The 18,071-nt window shown below is 40.5% G+C and overlaps 1 protein-coding gene across 2 annotated transcripts; it reads right to left on the bottom strand.

Moving 5' to 3' along the window:
* Nucleotides 1-1,196: 1,196 nt before the first annotated feature.
* LOC139474819 (carbohydrate-responsive element-binding protein-like) lies at nucleotides 1,197-6,248 on the bottom strand. 2 transcript variants are annotated; one of them, XM_071257948.1, is made up of 7 exons: nucleotides 6,006-6,248; nucleotides 4,837-5,133; nucleotides 4,052-4,130; nucleotides 3,803-3,902; nucleotides 3,275-3,404; nucleotides 2,902-3,031; nucleotides 1,197-2,362 (listed from the first exon to the last, which is right to left on the bottom strand). In XM_071257948.1, the coding sequence occupies exons 1-7, from the start codon at nucleotides 6,246-6,248 to the stop codon at nucleotides 2,256-2,258; spliced, it is 1,086 nt and encodes a 361-aa protein (XP_071114049.1). In that variant the 3' UTR covers nucleotides 1,197-2,255. The 2 variants fall into 2 exon arrangements, with proteins under 2 accessions (XP_071114049.1, XP_071114051.1); XM_071257950.1 differs by lacking the exon at nucleotides 6,006-6,248 and adding an exon at nucleotides 5,415-5,503.
* Nucleotides 6,249-18,071: the final 11,823 nt, after the last annotated feature.

Raw genomic sequence — 18,071 nt, 5'->3', positions numbered from 1 at the left:
ACCAACATGTACCGTACAGTTATCAACCGAAAGATGGGGTTTCTGGAAAAAACGAAGTTTCATTGTTTGTTACCGTGTTCCCTTTTGATTCCGCAGGGAAATGATTGGAAATAAATGAACGTTGTGTGGTCAAAACAGAAGGCGGCTGATTGACTGAATCTGTCTTTGTTGTCATGTTTTTTTTCAATCAAATACTTTGACTCAAGAGGAGGCGAAGTGAGTAGGACCCGTGAAGATCCGGGGTCGAACAAGTCTACAGCAACCCATGCTTGCCGTAAAAGGCGACTATGCTTGACGTAAGAGGCGACTAACGGGATCGGGTGGTCAGACTCGCTGACTTGGTTGATGCATGTCATCGATCCCAATTACGTGGATCGATGCTAATGATGTCAATCACTTGATTATCTGGTCCAGACTCAAATATTTACAGGCCGACGTCATATAGCTGGAATATTGCTGAGTACGGCGTAAAACAACAAACACACAAACAATACCTGGGTGGTGGAGGGGAGGGGGTCTTTGACTTAGCGTTCACGAGTATTGCTCTTATATAGAATATAGTGAAGTGCATCCATGCGCATGCGTGTGTGTGGCTGCTTGTACAAGCCTACTGAGATACCATGCCATAGTTTAATATGGATACCCCACTCGGACACAATATACTGACTCAGAGCCGACCAGTCCTTGTTTTAGTCCCTAAATGCCCAACGCCAGGCAGGGTAACAACAAGTACCAACACTTAACGCAGCAGGGGATCGAACCACGGCAGACGCTGTCCACAGACCTCTGTCACGGTCTTGTCACTTGAGTACGATGACATGTGCAATTAGCTATGCCATATATCGCCACAAGCGTGGGGTATACTTGGACCATGGAGGATGGGTTAGCCATGTTAAAACGTTCGCTTGTCACTCCGAAGACCCGGGTTCAATTTCCCACATGGGTACAATGTGTGAAGCCCATGTCTGGTGTCCCTCGTCGTGATATTGCTGAAAATTGCTAAAAGCGGTGTAAAATCGTACCGTCTACTCGAACCATATTCTGACCCAGTTTCTTAACATAGGCATTGGTTATTCCGCTGCTCCATAAACATTTTACCAGCCACCGTCTAACATAAATTTCTAATGCTGCAGCATAGGCTAAAACGACTTTGGGAAGAAAACAAAAAACGAGAAGTATTTTGTTTATTTGAATACTTGTCTTTATTCAGACAAACGGACTAGCAATACACATCAACACTGTACATCAGCTGACAGTAGTTATGCTTGTTACTTGTAACAACGTTGCTGACAAATATACACAGACTCATTGTTGCTAAACCATCCCAACTGAGCAGTATTCGAATGTCTAGCATCACATTATACAAGATACTTCCTTGAGAACAGTACAGGTAGTTCATTAAGGATCCAATGGAATAACATTAATAAAAAATATTCTTTATTGTCGTAGCAGTCGATGTAACAAATAGGTAAACAAGGTCTATATTAAAAATGTTCCTTGAAAATATACGAATACCGCGAAGTTTAACTGGTTACTGTCCAAGCTGTCAAAATACAAACACATAATATTTAAAAAAAAAAACTAACTTAAATAGAAAGAATATTCACTCGGGATTAATGACTAAAAACAGCCTTTTTGCGGTCCACGAGACATGAATATTTACATTTCAAATTGAAGAAACATATATTATTGATATTACGCTCATACACATGCCTCAAACACGTCTCCAAACCTCGACATTTACTGATTTCATTTGAGAATTTGCAAATTTGACTTGAAATGGAAGTTTACCCTCAAAATGTTTGGCCCTTGAAAAAGAAATAACATGTCTCATAGGAAGCTCACTTAACATTCTTCCTTTTGAAATGAAAAGATACAATCCGGACAACCAATTAATTCGTAGAAATAACACTAAAACCGGATTGTTTTTACCAGACATGGTGACAAGACATTGATCGCCCAGGAAAACATCGATCATTTTAAACTGCTTCACCGGAAAGGTGATGAGAATTTCTTTTAAATATGTTCAAGGGCTTAAAATACAGAAAACATAACGTCATGTGACAAACATCGACAATTGTGGCAAGTCTCGGTTGTTAAATGCAGGTCTGTGATTCTATGTGTGGGAATGGTGGGTGATGAGATGAGAACACGACTTGAGTATTTGCTGCCTCTCGAAGTCTTTTACGAAACCATTTACATATTTACAAAATAGTATTTACAATTCTCGAGAAGTACCCCGAGGAAAGACGATACTATGAAACTGAGCTCTCTGTTGACTGGGCAGCTTCCTGTTGTAGCGTTTCCGGTTTTGTAAGTATACTGGTTTCCTTGCTGATGCGCAGAACACCGCGCGTTATCACTGAAAACAAATGTACATATATGCATTACATTGAAAACAATAAATCTGGATATTAACAGCTGAACATTTTAGATTTCCATCGTTCACGTCTGTTCGTCTGATATGAAGGATCACTTTGAAATAGGATCACAATGAATAACTAAAGTAAGATAATTTACTTAAATTACCAAGACATACCGATAAAAAATATTCTTAAAAAGCAAAGGATAAGTAGGTCGAGTTTTAATTTAATATTTATTTCCTAACCACTCCAAACTAAATTGACAATTGTTCTTAATGAAAAACTGTAAACAAGTAGAGAGTATGTTTAAGTGGCCCAGGCAATAAATCACGAATGCCATTGCTTTTCGTCATACCGGGTTACATCAAAAGTGAAACTTTGGTATAGATAATATGTTATAAAATACGAAACCGGAACCGAACGTACATGCGAACAATAACCAGAAAACATTTAGCATCGGACGGTGACTTGAAAAAGGGAACTTGACATTTGACAAAAGTGAGAATACAACACGACAACGTCATGTGTAAATACCTACCAGATCTGAGATTGGCGAGTCCGAGGGTGTCCTCCGTCCACTGGCTGACGGAGGACATGAAGGACTGTATGGTTGAGGTGGAGACTCCCGTTGTGTAGGTCTCAAATAAAGGTCTCATCATGAAGCTGAACTTAGTCGGGTTAAGGAAACAAATCCCACGAAATGTCATTTTCTAGTTAACAAGAGCGATTCAAAACCAATGTTATCTTTTCACAATTGACAAAATACCTTATTTTTCTAGAACCGGTTAATAAATAAAAGCACAGTGTATAGTTTAGAATGGTTAAATGAAGAAATTAGTCGATAAATGATAAAATAATTTTAAGCCTGAATTTAAGTCTAAAAATCATCAATTTTATTTCGTAAAGGATACGATCCAGAATTTCCAGTTTCCCCTCGTGCGATCCTCAACGTAGTCTTTATACATGTTATCCATTGACTTGGTCTTGACGACACCACCGTCAGCCTTCAGGCCCATCGCTGGGAGATCCTTCTGGAACGAGCTGTAACACAGAGCACCAGAACATCACAATCATGTAAAAGCTGACGTCAAATGCTTTCGCGTTACAACAGCGACGTACATCAGAAGAAAGTTACATGTCTTTACGAAACCACTTAAGATATCTTAATTCATGCAAATTGCCATTGTAACATTTCGGTAAAAATCTATGAAACGTGTGTAATATTTCAAATACTCAATTAGGTCCCTATTAAACTGTCACCACAAACCCAACTTCTATTTCAATGAATCACCTACCTTAGTCGTGCTCGATAGACACAGTTACCTGCCTTTGACTATATAGAGCGCATCCATATAGTCGCGTCAAAAGCAAGTAACCAGTCTAGAGACTGGGCTCTGAAACAGATAGTCATGGTTACCGACATGCACGAGGACACTTACTCTATCTCTGCGGTCAAGGCGGCTATCTCAGCCCGAAGTTTCGACTTCTCCTCCTCGACACGAGCTCTCTCGGCCTTCAACTGGCGACAATGGTCGGTCGCTACAAGAGTGGGAGAGGAGTCAGAATACTCAACCGAATAGACTCGCTAACTATACTTGTCTTCAGTATAAATTGCCCTAGTCTGCCAGTAGGATACACATTATACGTTAGGTTAGGGGATTACGAAGGGAAGATGAAACTGTTCTCACCTCTTGATAAAATTAGAGACTCGCTTTTCCGCTGGTTGTGGATTGGCGGGAGAAGGTCGCGGAGGTCATCTAAGTTGGTCTATGAAAATAAAAACATGTCGAGATGATAAACAAGGGAGACAACTCTTACCACCTTCTTTTTCCAACACTATCAGAAATGCTTTCCTTTTCATATGTGGGAATATATTGGGCCATCACCACAAAAGTAATACATCGTTGACATTATTGATGTTTGCAGAAGTTCCTCATGGCTCCCAATAATGAAATAATAATTGTATCATAACCGCAAACATACGCGCAAATTTATTTAATGAATTTAATCAATGCAGGCAGATGTTGCTTGGGTAACTGCTGCTCCCTATAAACGATTTTGATATTGACATGTTGCACCTGTAGCCTCATAAACATCAACATTAAATCCAAAGAGCGTCTCACAAGTCAATATTAAAATTTTTACAGGCTGCAACACAGCTCTTCGGTTACTGCGGCCACAGTCAATCACTGGATTGTCTGGTCCAGACTCGATTATATTCAGACTCTATAGCTGGAATATTGCTGAGTGCGGCGTTAAACAACAAACAGACAAACAAACAGTCCGCAGCCACAGGCGAAAACAATATGCAAATATGATGTAAATGTACAGTCAGTCATATTTATGATCAAATATTTTTCTTTGGTATTTTTTGTTCAGGACATCACAATGATAAGCAGGTCCAGTAAACGAAGTTTTTTATATAAAATCTGAGGTCCCCACCTAAAAATCTCCCTCTGATCAAGACAAATACCTTTATCTTTCCACGACGCTTCACCTCCGCCCGTTTATGGGCGGGTCTCTTGTGACGAGGAACAAGGATTTCCTCCCTATCAAGCTCATCCTGCGACTTCGGGGTGGATGGAGGGGTGGAATCAAAAACGGGGGTTGGGATTAAGGTCGTTGGTTCCTCTGGCATGAGAACATCGCTTTCACTCGGGGGCGGGGTCGTGGCGCTGTCCCCTGCCAGAGATCGAAGGAGATCATCGACTGCGTCGACCGAGAGGTCCTGGTATGGTTCATCGATCAGAGTCTTCGGAAACAAGGCGTTCTGGAAATGGACAAAGTGTTGTATAATCAAGAGTAATATGCGTAATAAATAACATTTATGTATAAAGAACAGATCTATTCACACGGAAGAACAATTAAAAACAATTCGATGACCGCAACATAAGAAAGAAAACTATTGACGGTAACAATTATCATGAAAAGTACGGGCTTATTAGGAAAAGGGGGGTCGAGTTTTTAAAACAAAACAAAAAAGCAGTTTGAAACTCGAATGTTATTAGTGTGTATGAATATGATTAATAAACAGGATATAATAACCCATACTTGATTTGATAACATCTTATTCCACCGACTGCACGATACTGGCATTTATTAGCAACCCAACAGAGCTTGTGTCACTCATGGAAGCAGAAATCTGCCACAAAACCAGATAAATAAATATGCAAATTACCCAAAAACGTGAAACGATAATATCACTCGTGATTCTGTACCACGTGACTGTAGAGACCGCGTGTCGGCTCTTAACATGGACATGTGATCACAGCGGCGTGCTATGATTGGTCGTAGGCTCAGTGTGACGTCACTGATCGGACAGTATGAGTATAAAAGCAGAGGCCCCGTATCCAAAAGACTTTCACGGCGAGCTGCGGTTCGAGACGAGCAAAGAGTTACTGACGAGTCTTGTAGTACGAGGCTCACAAAGTTGGTTTTTCTGAGCTTGTTGAGAATCAAAGCTTTGCTGAAATAACAGTTGTCGCATTTCGCTACGCTTTCCGTTAAGATATACGATATATATGTTAAGAGCGCGTCTCAGAACAGTTGTCGCGAAATTCGAGTCTGTGGCTCCGCGCTTAGGAGTGAAAACAACAGATTGAAGAAAAGTGAATTTTTCATGGAATAATTGGAAATACGTACCTCGCAGTCAGTCTGTGGATTGATGTAAGTTGTCAGATCTAGATCCGACTGGTTGAAAATGGAGGCCCAAATCCCAGGCTCCACGGCAAGCATTCCTGTATTTCTACTTTTGTCAATTGAAGAAGTTCTCTGTACCACTGTCCACCATTGACTGTGAAGGTGTCGGCGGGAGAGTTGCCTTTTATACCACGTCCCAGAATGCATCGCGCGAGGTGATCTATTTATAGCACCAGGCGCTTTCATGTTTGGACAACACATTTCTATACGGATTCAATGCACTAAAATAATTATAATTTCAGGTAAGTATTGATGTAATTAATAAAACCAATATCAAAGATACTGGAAAAAGGTACAAAATCGAAAAATAGTCATCGGCTAACTCATTAGTAGAGGTAAAGTCTTTAATCAAATTAGGCCACCCATTGGCAATATGCCTTTTAATTATGTACATCCTCGTTCATGAATCAATTTTATAACACTCTACACCAACATTGATCAGTTCATTGTTTTGAATGCTTTCATAACAAGAGGAGTGATGACGTTATTGATCGTCACTATTATTAGCCTTACAATTGCATTTACATCACATACGTTTTTTATGGTATGGTTGTATATCCAAATATATTTTACCTCATTCCAACCTACAAATATTTTAAATTGTCTAGTTTATGTAACATTTTTGTTTACAATATTTAGTATATCCATGGTAGCATTGTGTTCGTGAGCATCCGCGTTAGTTTCGTATCCGCCATTTTGTTTCTTTGATACAAATATAATTTGTCCTTCTGAAATCACCCTTGTCTTTAAATTTTGGCAATCAATATGAAACTTTCAAATGTACATGAATCCATGCACACATTGGTGCACATATATATTATTAAAAGAGGACAAACTATGGCAATACAGGACAAACGTAGCAATGCCCATGTTTATACCATAGGAACAACACTTGAATAATGTTACCTTTCAACATTATAGTTATATTTTTGTGTAGATTTTTCATTTAAACGTTTCCTGTTTGTCCGCTTTTTTAAATTTTCGAATATTTTCTATATTTGTTAAAACGTCTATATCGACTAAAGCAGGATTGTTGTTATTTAGTCGTCCTCTCCATGAACTCCAAATATATGTATAAATCGTACATAAATTTCATATTATTCTTTAATAGTAATTTATCTGTTTTATAGTAACAAACATATAGAATTGTATATAACACGTGTTAGGTTGGTTCAGAAAGACATTTGATACAAAAATGATCTGCCAGCTGAAATTAAGTGATATACGTATGATATATTTATATACATATTTATGTACATGATATTACCGCTTGGTCATTCGTTTATTGTATACATCCGTTTATTACAGTGTGTCACTTTGTTTAAGGTAATGGCAATGGAGCCTAACAAATACTGTGTTGAATGTTTATGTTTAAGTGCACTGTTATTTTATTAAAACAATCATAGTTCACACTAACTGACATTTATATTTAATAAACGGTCTATGTCATCAGCATACCATTGGGTTGTTTATGTTAACAAGAGGCGCAATATGGCGTCTATTGTGACCGAACTGGATTGGACTGGTTTGTTGAAAGAGCTGTCATGGCGAGAAGCACACTTCACACACAAGGTCAAAAATAGCATCAGTCGCAGTTGCCAGCAAAGTGGTTTCAGGCGGCCGTGGTATTGTTAACTGACACTACTCCATTTCTGTAATACTATTCCCATAATTCAACGCATTCTAAACAAAGTTTGACAATGGCTATAGAACTTGTGCAGTACAATTCTATATATCGAAAATAAATTTCTCAATTAGCGATAATTCAATTTTTACACCACAAAATATCATTTAAAATCCGTAGAACATTTGAATCAACCTGAAGGGCTTTGTTTTACTCTGGTGTTACACGTGATAGTGTTATCAGGGCGATGAACAAGGTACAGCATTCCTTATCTGCTTCTATAACCTTCAGGTTTACACTGGGCAAGGTCATCCCGACTTGTCCGAGACTTAATTCGTTGTTATGCCAACCAGTAGTCTTTAATCCAGTTTGCAAATCGATTTGTTTGTTAGAAAAGCTCAAGCTTTCAAATTGGCATTTCTGCGCAACGCGAAAACAGGGCTGCAGACCCCTCCCGATCCCCCTCCCACCCCGATACATTGCCCCCTCCCCGAGGATATATGAGCGTTGAATACAGTAAAATATAGCTGCCGTTGATGCAACACTCGACTGGCGCGTGATCCCACCTTGTGCTGATCAGGCGATCTAGACTTGCCAGGGCGCTAAGAGGTTACACAAGCAGATTGTATAGCGTACACAGTGGTCCTGTGCGATGTCGTTTCATTGGTTTTAATGAGGGGTGGAAATAAAGTACTGTCGTGTGTATAGTTTCTAAGTTTATGTCCCAAACCTATAAACTTAACTTCAGCTCATCAATTGCGAGATGCACGCAGAAACGGCATTCAGATAGCCAGTTGGATTGACTTCGAGCCTGTCTACCACTATTTGTCCCCCAAACATGCAGCTTTCTGCACCACGAGGTATCTCTGGCGTTCCTTGCGTCAAAGACCTATCATATATACATAGTGCTTTGCGTCAGCCTCGAACAGCTAACTATCGTCAACCGAGGCAGCTTTCGACGGGAATTACAAAAAAAAGTGTAAACTGATATTTCCGGTGTCTTCTCCGACCTTCGCTGTTTCGTGATCGCGGTGAAAAACCTACTGTTACGTCATAAGCGATAACACTATACTGTTATGGAGGCGACCATGCACGGTGTTAATACTTTTGACTTTATGAAAGCAAGCTAGGGGCCGACCTTTTGATATATTATTGCAAGGTGTTCTTCTTAAAGGATTATTCAGGCTCATAGTTTTAATTTTTTTTAAATATCTTGTTTTGTAGATGTACCTGAAAAATATATAATCTCAATACATTGATAAAATTCCTGACACTGCAGTTTTTCCACATTTGAATGCAGGTGTGACATATTTCCTCATGTAAATCTGGAGTAATGGCTGACCCGAACAACTACAGAGATATTTCTATCACATGTTCTTGGCAAAACCGTCACTTGAAAAGGTGAGGTGAAATGGAGTTTTACGTCGCGTCCAAGATTTCTGCACTTATATAGCGACGTGCATGCACGTGTGTGTGTGGCTGCTTGTACTAGTCCGGACTGATGCCGATTTAGTGTGCTAGCTCATTGAGATACCATCCCGCAGTTCAACCTAAATACCCCACTCAGACACAGTATAGCCGATCAGTCCTTGTCTTAGCCCCTTCATGCCGAGCGCCAGACAGGGTAACAACAAGTACCATCTTTTAACGTCTTTTGGTATGACGCGGCCGGGGATCGAACCCTGGACCTTCCGCTCTCAGGGCGGACGCAGTACCACTAAACCAAGGATGGGGTCTCACTTGAAAAGAGTTTAGGTACATGAATAGAAATAAACGAACGATTCCGAAGCGCCAGCAAGTTTACGTCTAGGGCTGTCGACAATAACATTTTTACGCTACGATATTTATGTTTATCATCCATGTAAATCCAAGCCCCTTTTGCGTTTATGGACTTAATTGCTGTCATGGTCAGCTTTATAATGTCCTTACAAGTATGTACATGTATTTTGGTTTTAAATCATGTGTAAAAATTTATTGGTATTACACCCAAGTTGGTACAAGTATACACATACTGCTGTGAAACAAGGTTGTGTTCTCAGTCCCATTTTATTCACCTCCTTTCTCGGTTTAAACCAGCTTGCGTGTACTATAAAAATAGAATGCAACTGCGGAAATGTCGCGTGACAATAAATTGAAGACATCATGTTGTTATTTATCGATGACATGTACTTTTTATATTTGGTTACACTAAAACAAGTTGATGTACTGCAATCCTCTTGTAAATGGGTATTAATGGTAATTTAGACAAGTCCAACATTATTATTTTTTAGAAACGTTGTTATCACATATATCTATTTATACCGGACAGCAGGGTGTTTTATAGATCCAGATAAAACGCTGTAATTTAGTATAAATACATGGGTTTATTGTGGCCATCAAAGTTATATTGGTCGCGGGAAGTAAAGCAACAAGCATCTAAAGCAATACTGAGCACGTACATAATGTTTTCAACAGACTGGTAATTGTTTTACTGTAAAATACATCTATTATATGGTTCGGAAATGTGGAGAATTAATTATTATGACGCCATTATATGAAAAGGTACATATGCTTTATTTCGAAAGGGTTTTGGGTATTGGTGAATATGCTTCAAATAAGGCTATTCTGAGTGAAACCGGTCGATATTCATTGTTTGTTTTCAGTCAATTTCTGACAATGGAGGCATGGAGATATCCTTATCAGTGTTATAAACTGTTAAGGCCACTTTATGATAACGGTAAATATAAATTGGTCTCACAATATCTGTTATTTAGCATATGGTTTTAAACATGTGTGAATAGCTTAAAATGTGGAAGAGGAACAGTTATTTTTCTCAAACAGTTATTTATTTGAGCAAAGAATTAAAGACATTTTTAAAAAAAAAAGAAGACGATTGCTTTAATACCTTCTATTAAAATTATTACTTAATATTATTCTCCTTCGCGACCCCAAATCAGATTCCTTTTTAAATCTGTACATATAATTATTATTTGTCGGCTAATCTATTTAACAAATTAATGATTATGTATCCAATTATGTTTGTTGTAAATAATACTGTTGATTGCATGATATATATATAGATCATTTATGTATTTTTCAAAAGAAAAGGATTAAGTTGGCACCTGGAGCTTTTCCCTATCCTATACTGATTGTCGATAAAATCTCACCGAATCCAGACCAAGTCTACTCATATCTAATCGTTGCTGTGACGTGGGTTAGTAACGCGTGTCCTATATTGTTATTATCGGGAAACGTGTAACCTTCACATAAGACTTTATCTGCTCTTTAAATCAATGTCAATCAAACCCAAATATGATGTTTTTTTAGTTTGCTTGTGTCAAGGACAATCTCAAATGTCCAAAATGCTTCAAAAGTCCGGTATGTGTACTAGATGTTTAACTATACATGTACAATTGGCCCTTACCAACCTGTTGGGACTTAATGGAACCGGGGTCTGGCCCGGGGACATGGTTGCTAGCTATTAACGTAACCAAACGGCCTGGATCGAAGCTCATAATATCAATCACTGGTGTGTCTGGCCCAGACTCGACTACTTGCAAGGCCGCGTTTATTTAGCTGGAATATTTTGAGTGTTGCATTAAACAACAAACTAAAGGGTATCATCAACTATCGTATGTGTTCCACATTGTTTTGTTCATGACCAGTTCAGAGGTCAGGAGGGTGCCATTATAGTGCCTTGTGTGGAACGGAGATATTGCCTTAGTACTGCAGCTTAATCCAAATTCTTGAAATCGATGTATCGTATCGTCTATGAGTGAGTGAGTGACTTTTTTACCTCTCAGAGCAATATGGACAATACTACGGCGAAGACCCAATTTTTATTTAACAGTTTAACTGCATAAAATCGAACCTGTGTCGAAAAGTAAACATGGTCAGCCATTCTGAGTTTCGATAACAAAGCAGTCACTTTGAAACAATATTCCGAGGCTTCGCCCTAATATATCTTAAACATTTTCAAGACCCAATAGAATTTTTTTAGCATCAAACAAATGCACCCCACACCAGGTATCATATAGTCTGTCTTACAGACCCTGATACAAATATATATCAAATACAGCCCATGCAAGTCTATAGTGTTTGGCAAGTCTAGATCACTGAAGTATCAGGATCTGAAATGAAGAGTCACTGGGCTCCTTTTTATTATATTTTATATTAAGATAACTGAACAACTGTTTTTTTATGTACGATATGTTCATTTCAGAGACTAGATGTTAGTCTAGGTATCATACAAGCAGTGAGTGAGTGTCGAATAAATAACCACGTGTTTGACGTGGCGGGAGTCAACCGGACCCATGAACACGTGCTCGCTTACAGGACAGATGCACTGACCGCCACGGTCAATGACCGACGCTTACAGTGCAATGACCTACGCTTACAGTAATCTATGTTACATTAATGGTGACGAGTGTATCTCGTCACCGCCCCTCAAAATGTCACGTGATACGATAGTCTGTTGCACGGACGTGTCAATCAAACTGCCCGTCATCGCCATCGAACAGATATCACGTGACATAATTATGCACGTGCGGGTGCGGCGTGATCAAGGCCGTTGGATAGGCCTTTAAGCATGCGCGTGAGTAGTATTTGGCTCCTCCCAGAGGTGGTACCGGGACATACTTGCTTGACCAGTAATAATTTGGTTTGGTTTGGTTTGTTTGTTGTTTAACGCCGCACTCAGTAATATTCCAGCTATATGACAGCGGTCTGTAAATTATCGAGTCTGGACCAGACAATCCAGCGATTTACATCATGACCATCGATCCACGCAATTGGGATCGATGACATGCATCAACCAAGTCATCGAGCCTGTAATAAGAAGTATAGATCTTACGTAAGTGGTTGCCGCCCCTTAGTGCTGTATGGGCAGTTATTGAACCGTTGAGAACAAAGGAAAATGTGCCGGTCCGTGCTCCAAAGTCTCAGTCAGCATCCACCTAATACATCTTCTCATGAAGAATTAAGGATCTTTTCAGTAATACGCATCGATTTGATAAATGAATCTCATTACAATCAGAAATCTTACACCGATACGACACCTTTCTACGCTGAGATGAGGTGACATTGGGTTTAACGTCGCGTCCAAGATCATTGCACTTATATAGCGACGTGCATGCACGTGTGTGTGTGGCTGCTTGTACTAGTCCGGACTGATGCCGATTTATAGCGCTAGCTCACTGAGATACCATGCCGCAGTTTAACATGAATACCCCACTCAGACACAGTATACTGACTCCGAGCCGACCAGTCCTTGTTTTAGCCCCTTAATGCCGAGCGCCAGACAGGGTAACAACAAGTACCATCTTTTAACGTATGACACGCCCGGGGATCGAACCCCGGACCTTCCGCTCTCGGAGCGGACGCTCTACCACAAGACCACGGAGGCGGTCTCTTCGCTGAGAGGCATCGCATCTGAGAAAAATATCTGATTTTAATTAGATTGATACAAGGCAATGCAGAACGTATCGGGAAAAATATATATATTTGTTCAACAGTTATACACATTGAACAATGATATTCGGTAAATCCGGAAACCGTCATGAGGGGCTGTCCAGAAAGCGTTATATACTCAACACAACTATTAAAGGGTTAACCATTCAAATGAAGGTCTCCTATTCAAATCTAAAACTAATATTTAGGAAATCCTAGTTGTTAAAGGCCCCATTAATGTGAATGTTTGCTGTAATGAAAACAATATTTGAACCATGGTAATTGATGCAGGAGCAGGTAATCACTGACCAAATTTATACAAATTTAAGCACCGTGTTTATAGTCATAAAATCGTATCGCCCGAACACAACCAGTTGTCAGTAGCTGCACGTGCAAATCCGAGTATCGACACGTGGTTTTATTTACAGTTGTAAATGACAGGAAACACGCGTAACAATGCGTCGATTTTTGAGTGTTGACAATCGAGGTAGAGCTATTGGAATGCTAGGGGCGGTCGGGTAGCCTAGTGGTTAAAGCGTTTGCTCGTCACGCCGAAGACCCGGGTTCGATTCCCGACATTGGGTTCAATATGTGAAGCCCATTTCTTGTGTCCGCCGTGATATTGCTGGAATATTGCTAAAAGCGGCGTAAAACCATACTCACTCACTCACTATTGGAATGCCCCAAACTGGCAATAGTCAACGCCAGGTGACTGCACATGTTAACGTCACTCAGAGTGAGATTGGGAGGCTACTGGAACAGTTGCCTATGCTCGAAGACCAGGTCGTCCTGGGGTTACAGCAGAGGCAGGATAGGTACCTCGTGAACCCTGTCCTACGCGACCGATTTCTGACGTAACGTCAGATACGTGAATGGACACTTTAACGCTGATAATGTCCGCATTAGACAGACCACCATAAGAAGCAGATTGCGCTCTGTTGGCCTCCGTTCTCGACGTCGAGCAGTTTGTCCACCACTGACATCACGTCACATACACGCTCGCTTGCAATGGTGCCGACGTCATCAGCGTTGGAATTAACGTCAGTGGCCATCAAGTGCGGAAAGCAGATTTAATTTGTGCCTTCGTGATGTGGAAAGACGGCCACATGGCGAGTGTGCGTGCGTGCGTGCGTACGTGTGTGTCTGTGCGCGTGTGTGTGCGCGCGTGTGTTTGTGTGTCTGTGTGTGTGCGCGTGCGTGCGTGTGTGTGTGCCTGTGCGTGCGTGCGTGCGTGTGTGTGACACCAGATACTGACTCTTCACAGACGTCCCGAGAGTTACAGCAGTTTATGTGAACATGATGCTGTCGGGTACCCATTGAACTGTTTCAATCACCAGTGACCTATCGCCTGACAGTACATTCAATTTCAGTAAAGATGTGTTCATTACACATATAAATTAGTTTTCAGTCCCATATTACACAGCCGACTCTTCAATAGTTGCAATGAGTATAAATACAAGGGAAGAGAACTCATTTATATTCATGGTATTACACGGGATGCAGTCTTCTATACAATGCTTGCCGTAAAAGGCGACTATGCTTGTCGTAAGCGGCGACTAACGGGATCGGGTGGTCAGGCTCGCTGACTTGGTTGATGCATGTCAACTATCCAATTGCGTGGATCGATGCTCATGATGTCAGTCACTGGATTGTCTGGTCCAGACTCGATTATTTACAGACCGCCGTCATATAGATGGAATATTGCTGAGTGCGGCGTTAAACAACAAACCAAACCAAAACCAATGCAACACATGATCGTGTTTTGCAAGTAAATGCACGACACTATGCGACCGCTCCATTGGTAAAGACTAATACACAGGAACTCACATGTAAATGAGATAAATGTGTAGGCAGATCAGGAACGTGTTCTTGTATGTTTTTATTCGCCTTAGCATTCGTTACTGTCCTGAACTGGCTGTTATTTGTGTTTGTGTTAGATGTATTTTGGGCGATGATCCACTAAGCTTTATTTATTTTATTTTTTTATCACTCCGTATGAGCTATGGTATAATAAAATATATTACACAATCACAAATCAAAACGTTGAAAATAAATAACGATTATAGCACGACAGATTAACTATGGTCATATGAATGAATCGGGTGTTCTTAACTTCTTTTGAGTAGTATAATTAGAGATAGGGAAGATGAAGATGGTGAGGACATTTCTGAGATGTCGAATGGGTGAAGGATAACATCGGAAGATATTTTAAAAACATAACCAGGTCGTCTGTCTCTGTAGGACGAAAATAATTTCAAAACTGACGAGCAACTATGGTAGCAGTTTGGGTCAGGAAATGTAACGCTTTCGTCAAATCCGGACAATCCATACTTAAATAAAAAAACCGGATGTTTTTATCAGCTTATCAAACAAAACACGGTATTTTTGGAACATCCTCTGAACTTCATATGGGTTATCGATAAGATGTAATAATCGATTACAACGTGTACAATTTATGGCGCGATAGCAGATAAACATCCCATGGCGACGTGTGCTCGCGTCCAAGGATGACAACTTTAGGTATGCAGTCTCGAAACATGCTTTCGCAGATAAAATATACCCCTGACAGTAGACATGCTGATGCCACTCCCTATCTGCTATTTTATTCCACACCAGGGAGCCATATTAGAGAGACGTGAACATTTTACAAAACTGCAAGGTCAGCTGTTCATCCAGTTGACCCATTCATCTATGCTTGACAGCGTTAGCTTGACCCTCTGTTGACCGAAGGCGGTTATTTTCGCCATTTAACCCTGTGTTGTGGGGTCAGTTTGACATGACCAGTGTAAATGGGTTCTCTGTAAATCTACCCGCGGGGTAGTATTACAAATGCCAGTATGTCGACTTATTGTGACGTGCTTAGAAAGTGTGCAGTAAAGTAAAGCGCCGCTTCGAGCCATTGTAGAGACAATCACAAGTTCAAAACTGAAACGCCATCGGTAACATGAAATGTTGAAAAGAGTGAGTGAGTGAGTATGGTTTTACGCCGCTTTTAGCAATATTCCAGCAATATCACGGCAGGGGACACCAGAAATGGGCTTCACACATTGTACCCATGTCGGGAATCGAACCCGGTCTTCAGCGTGACGAGCGAACGCTTAACCACTAGGCTACCTGACCGCCCCAAATGTTGAAAAGAAAGGAGATATGCAAGATAGCGTGTACTTGACATATCATAAGAAACATCGGACACTGTATGTGGTCATCTTCCCGAAGCAAGAGAGTTAACTGACTATAAAAGTCCAGTATTATGGAGCTAGATTTTGGCTGGACTAACGAGTCTATGCATAGGCCAATCAAAATCGCGCAATAAAATCGAAATTTGCAAAGCATGTGCACCGCCAACACGGTATCAACAGATATTTTCCAAATCTGTTCATGTCTTTAATCAAGGTGCTCACGTGAAGTTCGCGAAGTAAGACCCGTTTTATTACAACATAGATCTTGATTATCGATCAGATCGTCTTGCCTAGGCGCCGCCATTTTGTTTGACGCAAATGCAAGTGATACAAGGGGTGGGATCTGATTGGTCCATAGGAATGGCATAGAAGAGACATAACTCGTAATAGCCACTGGTGGCGCTACGATCGAGCCCAGGAATACCAGCCTAGTTCGGCAAGGGTGGAAACTGGAATTTAAAAGTCTGTTAATTCTTTTGGCTCGGGAAGATGTGTGTGGTTTGATTGTTGTTTAGTCATACTCAGCAATATTCCAACGGTGCAAAGTTCCACATCGTGAGGGTACGACGTTGCAGGAATACAACTTCAACCAGAATTTTCCAGGGGTGATAAATATGATTACTTCATATCCACAACATGCCTCTGCCACGATTGGGGCGGTCATATTGTTTCTAAATAACATCCAATCATCTTTTTTCCATGTACATCCGGAATTAAACACGTGCTTCCGGTAAGAGCCAATCTCATTAAAATCAGTTCTTAGTTCTCGCTATCGCTAAACAAAGATCTGAGGACATCCAATTACGGGTCTCGTCACGACTGTTTCAGCCTAGTAACATTTAGATAATGTTTGTGGTCAAACCCAGTTTCAAGTGTTTACTTCCTTTCACTCGGCAGTTTGATTAGCAAAGCAACTGTATGCATATATGTATGTACGAGTGTTGTTGTTCTGTTTTATTTGTGAAATGTTTTGGGGGCAACGATAAATGTATTTCTTATGCAAATATATCAGCAAATGGAGGCATGGTCTCATGGACTGCACGGGCTATAGTGCAACAAAGGCAAACGTGAAGTTCTAGTTAATGTTGATATTTTACCACTCACACCATTCCCTGTTATGATCACTCCTGTTAACCGTAAACATAGACTCGCCGTCACAACACGACTAGACCCGGCGGCGACACCCATTTCAATAGAGGACTTATCGTTATGAATATTAATACAGATAATATACCCTAGGTAGTTACTGTTTTGTAAACTGACACTTATGACGTCATGTGTTTAACATGAGTGAACAAATCGGGGGACTTTTCAAACGCGGATGTACATTACAGCTGCCACGTCGTGAGTGACACGGTTCAGTGCTTGTGGGTGTATCAGTGTGGCCGCAATCCATGAAGTATTCAGTGAAAGAAACCATTGATCGATATACACGAGAAATAAAGGCTGTTACCTATACCAGAACATGTTTATAGTTACCATATAACCATTACGCTGGAATGCGCGTTATAGTTTATAGTAGTGGTATAAACAGTATTTCTGTATGTGCAGTATCACAAGTGTCGCGGATGAATTCCATGTCATGTATATGTAAATGTAAATGGGGTTTAACGTCGCGTCCAAGATTATTGCACTTATATAGCGACGTGCATGTACGTGTGTGTGTGTGTGTGTGGCTGCTTGTACTAGTACGGACTGATGCCGATTTACAGCGCTAGCTCACTGAGATACCATGCCGCAGTTTAACATGAATATCCCACTCAGACACAGTATACTGAC

This window comes from Haliotis cracherodii, unplaced genomic scaffold (assembly GCF_022045235.1).
Source record: "Haliotis cracherodii isolate W230 unplaced genomic scaffold, xgHalCrac1.p SCAF_3, whole genome shotgun sequence".
In the NCBI taxonomy this organism is placed as follows: domain Eukaryota; kingdom Metazoa; phylum Mollusca; class Gastropoda; order Lepetellida; family Haliotidae; genus Haliotis; species Haliotis cracherodii.
Note: the sequence above shows the minus strand (reverse complement) of the source record. Positions and strands in the feature narration are given on the sequence as shown.